This window comes from Plasmodium gonderi (genome assembly GCF_002157705.1).
Source record: "Plasmodium gonderi DNA, contig: Chr06, whole genome shotgun sequence".
NCBI lineage: Eukaryota > Apicomplexa > Aconoidasida > Haemosporida > Plasmodiidae > Plasmodium > Plasmodium gonderi.
In genome coordinates this window covers 402,468-414,853 of record NW_021628931.1, presented here as the reverse complement: position 1 = coordinate 414,853, position 12,386 = coordinate 402,468, and the positions used below count along the sequence as shown (strand labels likewise).

General features: G+C 22.7%; 1 protein-coding gene across 1 annotated transcript; it reads left to right on the top strand.

Moving 5' to 3' along the window:
* Positions 1–3,005: 3,005 nt before the first annotated feature.
* Positions 3,006–5,831, top strand: PGO_060700 (serine/arginine-rich splicing factor 4; the record flags this gene model as incomplete). Its single annotated transcript, XM_028686714.1, has 4 exons — positions 3,006–3,107; positions 3,298–3,386; positions 4,223–4,309; positions 4,430–5,831. The coding sequence occupies 4 exons, from the start codon at positions 3,006–3,008 to the stop codon at positions 5,829–5,831; spliced, it is 1,680 nt and encodes a 559-aa protein (XP_028542515.1).
* Between the last annotated feature and the right edge of the window lie 6,555 nt (positions 5,832–12,386).

Below are 12,386 nucleotides of genomic sequence, written 5' to 3'. Positions count from 1 at the left end.
GACCTTACCCACGGGGACAACATTTTTAGCCAGAACATACATATAGCTATACCATTTTTTCCCCTTCAATTATATATATCCCCATCATCAAACATAACCAAGTGTATTACTGCAACTACTCCATTTTTTACTTGCGAACGTGCATGTTTATACATATGTACACATGTGTGTGTGTGTGTGTGCTTTTATGTAATGTTACCTTTTGAGGTGAAATAAAAGAAAAGGGCTATATTATATATGGACTTTTTTTTTTTTTTTTCCCATCCAAAAACAGGATATATTTTTCATGTTTTAACATTAACAGTATGAAACACTGTAACGAAGTTGGATTATTCACATTTGGCAGCGGTGCATTATTTTCTTTTTTTTCAGAATTATTTTAGTAAAATAAATTAACCTTATCATGCTTTAAATAAAAAGAATAAAAAAAAAAAAAAAAAAATGTAACGCTTTCGTAATCTTTAAATATTTATATGTATGCTTTCATAATCTCGTCTTGTACAGTCATGTGTCGAAGTGAGGTGAGGGGGTGATGAGAAAAAAGTCTTAAAAAAAAAAATTTGAATAAAAATTAGATGCAAATATAATATATCCTTTTTCACCTATTCTTTTTTTTTTATTTGGATTAAGCTGATTTTATTGACTCTATATCATTTGAAGCATAATGTATGGTAACAAAAACTAACATAAAAAGGCTACAGTAAATTAAATAACACATTTGACGCATTTAAATAATGTACGTTAATACAATCCCACATAAATGGTGAGAGTAATATTAGCATGTCTTATACCTCTTATATACCAATTATTGACAAAAATTTAATAGACATTTAAAACCCTAAAAATGTTTCGTTTTTCTAATGGCATCATTATGTGACCCATAAAGTTTTCAATAAAGATGGGATAAAAGTCAGTTAAACTTGTCCTTTCTTAAATCTTCATTTTTAAAATGAATATTCTTATCATTTAGTAAAATATTTTTTCCTTGATCTTCAAGAGTTTATCCGTGTAATGAAATGTACATGAAGGATAAACCATTACAAGACGCATTAATTTATTGTTTACATGGTGTGTAGGAAAAACAGCGAACACATGCGATGTTCTTACGTCTTCACAACAATGTTTGTATATATATGTATGAACATACTAATTTTCTTCAAAAAAAAAATAAAGCATATTCACACATAAAAATGTAATGACATCCAAATATAGTTCCATTTTGTTATTTTATTTATTCTCCCTTTTTCTATAAATTTTTTTTTCCCCTCTCTCTCCTACGATAAGAAGTATTACTCTATGTGTTATTTTAAGAGATAAGTATGATCCTAGGAAAGCTTTTAAATTTTGTAAATTTCTAGCATCAACTTGTGTTGAATATGCTCCATTGCATGTGTTATGTAAAAAAAATAAGGTGCACTTAACCGTAACAACACTTATAAATGTGTATATATATTTTATATATATATGTATATAGGTACATGTGCAAATATGCATAAAAATAAACGAGTAAATGAATTCACTAAATAATACAGAATTAAAATGAACCTTAACGTTGGCTGATATATTCAATTAGTCATTATGTGTTAATGCTAATAACAACACAACCACGAATTGTTGTTTATTTATTTATTTATACCCTTCATGGAAATTTTACTGTATAAAAAAAGAAAAAAAAAAAAATCTTATCTAATTTGGGGTAGGCAAAAAAGAAAAAAAAAAAAAAAAAAGTGAAGATGAAAATGAAAATGAGAATGAAATTTACATTTTGAACTAGCAAAATGTGTACTCTAACAATTAGTACTTTTTTAAGATTTTATATATTAAAATCAAATATCATTAAAGAGTAATCCTAATTTTATGAATGATGATGTGCACAAGGCATGTAAAAACATCAAGTCTCTGTATATATATCATTCATACGCATATGGTATATATTGAATATTATTATTGATGTATTATATTTGTTCATATAACAGAAAAAATATATATACTTTTTTAACATCCCTTTTTGTGCGCTAATTTTAACTTACATTTCTCGGAATAATCATTTTTTACGTCAATTTTTTTTTTTTTTTTTTTTTTTTTTCATTTAAAAAGAACAAATTTATTAAAATTTATAAATATGTACTTTTACATATACAAATGTATGCATACATTTTTACGTTTTTATTAAAGGAAATATAACTTCAAGGTAAAAAGAATTGTTACATTGTTCTTAATTTTTGAATTTATATATACATATTCGTATGCGAGATTATACATTACATATACATTTTTATCTTTTTTTACATTTTAATGACAAATACATATGATACATTTGATACAGTTAACTTTGCAACAAATTTTGAAATTCTTTTTACAAGGCATATATATATATATACCTAGCTTTGCGAAAAACACAAAGGAGAATAAAAAAAACGCTTCCAATTATGAGTTCATATTACACTTGTACATAAGCATACAAAAGTGTACATGTATATATATATGTATATATAAATTTATGTATGCTTGTATGTGTTCACACACATATAATGCATCCCATACCGCATGCTTTACAGAGATTTATATAAAAATACATTAAATGTCCAGTTGCATTAGACTTTTTCATATTGTGACTATTTTCAACGCTGCTCGCTAAAAGGAAAAGCACTCTTTTGAAAACGGCTGAGTATATATATCTCCATAAAAAAAAAAAATGTATAAAAATAAATACGTTACACGGCAGTTTTAATTTATGGGGGGGATTAATTGTTACAAACTTTCTTTTCGTTCTTGTTTTGTTATGCTTTTTATATATGTATAAATAAATTTATAAATATTATTTTTCCACCTTTTGTGTTTTTTTTTTTTTTTCTTTTTTTCTTTTTCCCATTTGTTTCAACATACTTTAAAATATTTTACATATATACATTTAAGTTTGTTTAATACGTTGTTAAAAACTATTATCGCAAAGTGAATCTGACAAGTGTATTTATTTTAATGTGTTATAATTTTAAAATAATAAAATGAGCTATAAGTCTTCCCGATATAGCAACTCTTCATGTATATATGTGGGAAATTTACCAGGAAATGTCATAGAAGATGAAGTCTACGATTTATTTGCCAAGGTATGTAGACACTTGTACACCAACAGGTGTCCACATTATCAAGTTATTATTTTATTGTATATATTTTATACATCTGAGCAAACACATGTTTAGTGAAAAATTCCGTGAGTATAGAAAATATATCACATTATCTTCACAAATATAAGAGTGTCAGCAAATTGTGCCTCACCTTCCGACTTTCCCTTTTTAGTTTGGACGTATAAAATATATCGATGTAAAAAAACCAAGAGGTTCAAGCGCACCCAACGCATTTGCTTTTGTTCATTACTTCGATTACAGGTAAGAATAAGAGAAAGATGAAAAAATAGTAGAAATGTGTAGAAATCGAGCATATATACACAGATATATGCAAATGTGTATAAAATATCACACGTTTTATGTATTTATTTCTGCGCAAACATTATCATATGAATATATAATGATTATGAATGATATTATTTTTTGCACATATTTATTTATGGTGGAATCACGCATTCAATGATAGAGGTCCTTCATTTCTGTGGACACACCTTTGTATATAAATCCCGCAGTTTTCCTAATACATATATATATACATACGTATATGTTTTTGTTTCTATTTTGGAAAATTAATCTTGATGAATGTACCATTTTTACATTTGGCCATTAAGCGACACCTAAACTGCTGATATGTATGCTAGTTGTGAATGCTAAAAATAAAGAGCTACTCAGATTACATACCGAACGTATGTCTGGAATAATAACTATTCAGTAATAACTGAAAACATTTTCATTTTTTTTATCTTTATTTTGCACGATTATTTTATTATAAAAATGATATATTATATTTTCAATTTTACCAAAGGAAATGTAAAAGAATGTTTTTTTTTAACCAAAATTTTGTGCATTACCACATATCTCTGCATATAAATGATACAAAAAATTGTGGATCCCCCACAATAGAATAATAAAATGATGAAACATTATTTAACACATATTAATAACGTTTATTACAAAGTTATTACACGAAAAGTGATTATTTATTACATATAATTTTAATACTCAGCTGTATATTTTTATTCATCCTCATATTTCAAAATGAAAATTGTCTTAATTTATCTTTTTTCTTCCTTTTTTTTTTTTTAAATTCTTATTAGAGATGCAGAATATGCCATAGAAAGAAGAGATGGTTACAAATATGATGGCCTTCGTTTACGTGTTGAATATTCAGTAGAAAACCGAGGGTATAAATTTTTTCTTTTTTTTTCTTTATTTTTTTTTTTTTTAAATATAATCTTTAAAAAAAATATATATATGCATGAATAAATTGCAAAACAAATATATTTTCGTAATGCCTTTTACAGCTATGGGAAGTATAGAAAAAGAGAAGAAGGAACTGGCCCCCCAATAAGAACGGAACACCGACTTATTATTAGTAATCTTCCAGATAATTGCAAATGGCAACACTTAAAAGACATTATGAGACAGTGCGGTGATGTGGGATATGCTAATATTGAGCATGGGAAAGGTGTAGTGGAATTTATTAGTCGTGAGGATATGCTATATGCGATAGAAAAATTTGATGGTTCAGAATTTAAGGTATATGATGAGGTTACAAATATAAAAGTTAGAAGAGATAAGAGAGGTTCTTCTTATGTAAAAAGATATAAAGATGATTATTACAGTCCCAGATATAAAAAAAGACGCAGATATAGTGATGATTCAGGATCAACCTCAAGAAGTAGATCAAGATCAAGAAAACGTAATAAATATAGTAGCTCATCAATAGACAGAAAAAATAAATATGATTCTGAAAATGAAAGCAATAATAAGGAAAAAAGCAAATATGATAGAAGCAAGGATAAAAAGAGTCGATACAAAGACAAAAGAAGTTACAGTTCAGATGATAAAAGCGTTAATGGATCTGAAAATTCCCCAAAAAGTGATGATAAAAATTACAAGAAAAAAAATAAGCATGATGATTCAAGTGACAGATTAAGCAAAAAATCCAGCAAATACAGCGAAAGGAGAAGTGGAAATAATAACAGTCGTAGTAAAAGTGAAAGTAGAAAAAGAAGCCTAAGTGCAGATGATAGAAGCAGAAGTGGAAAAAGAAGTTTAAGTGCAGATGATAGAAGCAGAAGTGGAAAAAGAAGTTTAAGTGCAGATGATAGAAGCAGAAGTGGAAAAAGAAGTTTAAGCAGTGAAAGTTTGAAAAGAGAAAACAGCTCAACTGGTGAAAAGAAAGGAAAACTAAAAAGAAGCAACAACACATCTGAAAGATCGAATTACCAGAGCAATTCACCTGAGACAAAAACAGAAAAAGAAGACAAATATTATGATGAAACAAACGAATCTAGAAAAAGCCATAAATCTCCCAGCAATAATTCAGCTAGAGAAAATAGCCCAGAAAAAGAAACAGGCAATGAGGAAAAAAAGAAAACAACTGGTAAAAAGACCAAAAAAGTTACAAAAACTGTAAAGAAAACGAAGAATGCAAATGAAAAGGGGAAAAAGGCAAATAATGATAAAACAAACAAAAATGAAGATGAAAACCCCCCAAATGATGAAAATAAAAGCGATGGGGACAAATCTGTAAATAAAGAAAATAATAAAGAAGATATTTCTGGTTCAAATAAAGATGAAGGAACCAAAAAAGTAGCTGCGTCAGAGGGAAAGCCAAAAAGGGGTGGAAGAAGAGGAAGAAAAAAAACTAACATAGAAGAAAATACTGTGAACACAGCAGATGAAAATGCCAGTAGCTAAATTGAAATTTAATAATTTTGTTTCTTTTTTCTCTTTTTGAATATGATTATTGTAATACATAATCATAACCGTTTTAAATGTTGAAACTGAAGAAATAAAAAAAAAAGAAAAAGATATAATTATTGTAAAAATTCGCATTTTATTAAAATTTTTCAGTGCTGTCAATTTTTTAAAAAGTATTTTTTTTAGGGTTATCAAAATTACATTTTAAATCAAGAAAAACTTAGCAACATTATAAATACATTTATACTTTTATGATATGTCCTTGTAAATTTTTTTTAATACCCTTTTTCTTAAATATTTATTTTTGTTTATTTTTAAAACAATTTTCTGGGAATAACTCTATGAAACTTAAAATTAGCCTATATATTTTTTTAAATATATTATATATCTATTCCCATTTTTTAAATATTATAAAAAAAATAAATAAGAAATGTCTTTTTTATTGGATAATATGTGATAATTTTTTATATGGCCATTTACAAAAAACATATTATACATACAAAAAAACATTATATACATATACCCAAGTGTATTAAAATTACAGGTACCTAAGATGTCATTCTGTAATGAACATGTGCATGTTTGCTTTTTAGCAAATGCTTTATGCATCCTCTTTTTTATTAATATGAAAATTTACAACATGGTTGTCCAATATAAAAAAATTAAAAAACGAAATGTTATTTTCGCTAGAATAAAAACATAAATAAAATGTGTTTCTATTTTAGCTTCTTTTGTTTCTCCAACAATGCATTAGTGAGTCATAATAAAAAAGGTTTCTTGAGTTTATGCATAATTCTTTACGTATTATAAAAGTATAAAATGAAAAGAAAACTATTTATGTACTCACTAGTGTTTTAACATGGGGATTTTTTTTACATTGTGTATAAAATTTATCCAATTCATTGACATGATTTTTATAATTTTTTCTATATTATAACTCTTTCCTTAAGAGTTTCTCATTTGGGGACACACAAAGACAGCTGTGTCGAAAGGAAAAATGTGTATTTTATAGTCTCTTTTAAACACATAATTTTGCCAAACTTGGTTTGCATTATACATTCTTCGTAAATATTGATAAAATAGCATTAACTTTTTTTTTAATATTAATCTTATTTACTAGGTGATTTTTTATTTTTAATGTAAATTCAAGCATTTCCAAAATGCATAAATAATGCACAACTCTCAAATTAACTAAATTATATGACAGCATATGTATCGGATGTAATATACACACTGTTGTATTCTTGCTAGAAAGTCACCATATAGGTGCTCAATGTTTCGCACTATTATTTTTTTTTTCATACGGTTAGAAATTTGTTAACAATAATTTTGAGGAAAATCTTTTCATTTAATAATTTTTAGTAATTTCAGTATTACATAATTTTTTAATTGTAGAACCCATTTTAGCCGTAACATTTGCTCACATGAACTAAAGTGAATCATTTTGTGCCTTACATTAGAACAAAAACACTTAATTTTTATTATTTAAAAAGTAGTACAATAAATATTGTGTATTTTTTTTTATATCTGATAAACGCATTTGATGTTTAAAGAAAGTTTATGTATAGAATGTTGTAATATTCCGACTATTCGGAAGGCATTTAAAAAAAAATATATAGATTTAAAAAGATCTTATTCACACCATAAATTCTATAATAATAGCACTTTTTAAGCTGCCTTTTTCTGAAGTTACAATTTATTTGAGAAAGGCGCAAAAACATCATATCCCCGAATATTCATTTAATGAAAGCATAGATCACTTATAAAAAGTTACAAATGTAATAGCATTTAAAGTTTTTATCGTTTCTGAAAAACACTAATATTGTCAACTAACCAACCTAACTTAGCTTTTCTATAACATTATATCTCAACTTTTTGTATTTTCTTTCCCCATGAACATAGATATAAAACATAATTTCATAGGTATTAACTTCTAAATGTCGATGCTAAAAATGATTACAATTTTTGCAGATGTGTCTTTTATCTTTTTTTATAGATATTTTTACATTTCAGCATTTTATATATTTAAGTAACATACTATAGAATTATAATCAGAAACGTAGTATTTTTTCAGTTATGGTAATTTTCTTTTTGTCCTACTATTTTAACTTTTGAAAAAAAATACATTATATGCGTGCACGCGTAAATATGAAAAAACTAAAATATTATAAAAATTATTTGGAATGCAAAGAGCTCGCTCATTTTCCTAAAAATTTATATTTTTTCGTGTTTCTATTACATGCTAAAGCCGTAACGATAAATGTTGCACAATTGCAGAATTTCATGTGTTGCATCATAATCACTGTTATAAAACACGGTCTCAAGTAAAAAATATCATTGCTGCTTTATATGACAAATTTGTAAGAGGCAACATAAAGTAAAATCAAAAACTTAAACGCTTGTGAGAAAAAAAGACATTTGTATATTTTTTTAAATTTGAGGAAGTGTTCTTGTAATGTAAAAGTAGTTAGACACATATGCTTTCATATTTACGATAAATATCGTACTCAAAACAAACTATGTGATATTAAAATTGTTTAAGAAAACATGCAACTGCAAAAAATGTAGTGTATAGCTACATGTGTACATAAGTAAATGCATAAACTTGTAAACGTTATATATACGTAGCAATAAATTTGGTGATGAAAAGCTTGTAAAATTTTAGTAAATTCAGCTCTTTTAAAAAACAGTAATTTTGATACAGCATAAAAATATGTTAAAATTGTAAAAACCATGGGCTATTAATAATGAAGCAATAGCATAAATTCTTTAAATGATTCTAGAAATAGAATTACGTGTGCTGACCCCATATGAAGTTTACTTAAAATTGTAACATAACACTTTTGGACTTACTGCAGAAAGATAAAAAACATTTTATCAAATGAAAAAATAATGTATTATACGGATTTATATATTACACTGTCCAAATTTCTTACACATAAATCTTAATAAGTGTTATAGTGTAATGTGCAACACACCAATAATATGTTATTCTTTATCACAAGAATTTAAAAAAATTGTTAATTGAAAATAATGAAAATAATAGAAAAAAGAGTTACATAACAGATACATCTGCAATGCCCTATTCTTGGGAGAAATCACTTTTTAGCATTCATGTATATGTTCATTTGTAGGAAGGAAATCATAACAGTTTAAAAATGTATTTATGATTAAAATACAAACCATAAAAAATAAAGATATGTCGAAATAGAACCGTTAGTATTAATAAAAATAAAAATAACTACATAGAAGGACAAGCTAAAAGTTGTAAATGCATTTTAAATGAGAGGAAAATTGAGTAATTCTTTAATGTTAGTATTGAACAATTATTCTAAATAAGGAAAGCACTAAACATGTAAAAAACTACAAAATGCACAGTAATTTCTGTAAATTAATATAAAAAAATGTAACAATATCTAATTATTAGTATTTAAAAAATGGAAATAATAGATTTAAAAGGAATTAAAGTTGAACATGAATAAATATGCGTATTAAAAAATGCTATTTAATTATAAAAGATTTTTATTCTATATTTTAATGCATAAATATTAAATAATTTATTTGTCTTACATACATATAATTTAATAAATTAAATTGTTTATATTTTAAATTTAATAAATTAATATATATATTTAAATAGTAAATATACATATAACTAAATATTAAATGATTTATAAATAAAATATAACACATATGATAATTAAATAATATATAAAATATAATAAGTTAAATTAATTAAAAGAGATATACAATTAAATGATTTAAAAAAATATAAATAAAATAAATAAGTGTAAATAAAAATAAATAAAAATATATATATAAAATAAATAAAAATATATAAATAAAAATAATTAAAAATATATAAATAAATAAAATTAATTAAAAACGTATAATAAAATAAGTTTACATATATATAAATATATATTAAGTAATTTATTTAATTAATATAATATGAAATTAATTATATAATATAAACCAAATAAAATGACTTTTATTGTACTATTGTAATTATTAATATCATACTCAACTATCCCTAAATTAATTTTTATTTTATTTATAAAATAAATATATTTCATTATAATATAATTAATTTATTTTTTAAGTCATTTTAATTTATTTATTATTTTGTTTAAATATTTTAATTTATGAATTAATTTATTTTATTTTTTGTATAACTAATAATTTATTTATAATATATTATTTTAATATAAATTAATTTATTTTTGATTAATTATTTATTAATATAATTTCTTATAAAAATAATTAAAATAATATATTTATTTTTATTATATTATGTACATCAAATATAAATATATATCAGCGCATATTATTTGTAATAAATTATTAAATTATTTAATTAAAATTAACATAAAAATAAAATGTTTTATTACATTAATTAATTTAAAGCGTAATATATATTTTAATTTAAATAAAATTTTTTAAATAACAAATAAAATAATATAATATAAAAATAAATATTTTTACTTTTTTTTTTTTAATTATAAATAAAAAAAATTAAAGAATGTGTGTATCACATATATATATTCCTAAGATTTTATATTTCTAATTAATTATATTATAATTATTATGTTAAAGTTAAATAATTTAATTATTTATTTTGCACTATATATATTTTAATAAAATAATAATACATGATAATACTTTATATTTTTTATTCATAAGGAAGAATAGATATTATAATTAATTTATTTTTATAATTTTTTATTAATATAAAAATAATGAATTTACTTAATGTTTAAGTAAATATCTTAATTGTTTTATTATGTATACGAAATGGTTATCTTTATATTAAATATTAATAATTAATATATACTTAAATAAATACATATATCATTTAAAGAATTAATTTTTATTTAAATAAATATATTCAATATTAACATTAATATAATTAAACAATTATTTTTTGTATCTATTTTAATATATTAAATAAATCAGTTTTATTTTATTAGTTAATTTATTTTTATTTAATTAATTATTAATATATTAAAACATTTATTTACTTAAAAATATATTTAAATTAATTTATTCCTATTTTAATTAATATTTTTAATTTATTAAAAATATATAATAAACTGAATTATTTATTGTTAATTATTTTATTTTAACAGTTATTATATATTTTTATTATTTAAATAATAAAAATATTTTTTTAATATATTTTAAATTATATATATTTTTTTTAATATACTAAAATATTTAAATAATTTTATCAATATATATTTTCCAATTTATTTTAATTAATTATATTTAAGCACATTTATATATTTTTTTTAATAAATAATTATTTTATTATTTAAATTCCCTTTGTTATTTTTTATTTATTTTTATAATTTGTTTATAAACTAAATTAATTGTTTCATTAAGTGATATACTTAATTATTATTTTATTTATATATGATGGCTTTTAATTAATATATATATTTTCATATAATTTATTTATTTTTAGTTTTAATTTAAGAATTTACTACTATTATTATTTATATAATTTATGTTTGATAAATAGTTAATTTTTATTTTTTTTATTAAAATTTTAGTGTCCATATATAATATATATATTGAATTAATTGTAATATATTTTGTTGTTTTATGTTGTTTTATTTTTTTAAAACTTAACATAAAAGGTATATATAATATTCTTATTAATTCGCAATATATTAATTGTGTAACGCATAAATCTTTATTTTGTTTTTATTTAACAGTCATCATATTTGTGTTTTATTTTATTGTCCATTACAAAACTTTTTTTTTTTTTTTTTTTATCTTGTTTACTTTAAAATACATTATAATCACTTTTGGGGTTACGCTTTGCCCATAGTGAACATGGCTGAGCACGTGTCATTGGACAATTTAACTTATAGAATAGCACCATATGTTTATGTTTTTAATTCTATGTTTACCTTTGCATCATTTTTCCGTTATTTATTTCGAACAGAATTGTAAATTTTTCATTTGTTAGAAAGTTTAATAGTGGGCCTTGAATATTCTATATGCAATAGTAATTAGGCATCTCATTTATAATGAATACATTCCAAGAATCCTACATTCAAATCTTAATTACTATTTTCAAACAGCAAATTCTACCTGAATTTATATAAATCTTTTCAACTTTAAGAACTCATGATCTATTATTTGTAACATATTTATTTTGTATTTATTTCATATGTATTATCGTATATTTTTTTCCACAGCTTTAAAAAACTCATTTTTTTAAATTCATAATTAGACATTTTTAAAACATTTTTTTTAAGAACATCTATATGTATATGCAAAATCCTTTTCTTTAAGAATAACACATTAATTTATGTTTTACATGGCAAAATAATGTTTACTACATATTCTCATTTTTTTCATTTGCATTTCATAGGAAAATGACTTGATGTGCTCTTCACATTTAATCATTTCTATGCTTAATGAGCAACACACATATGACTAATAACATAGTTTTCTTTTTTTTTTGATATTCCAAATCCAAATGTCCCTTGAATGCAGTATCCAGGAATCATCTGGTAATATAGAAGTCGATAAAATAAC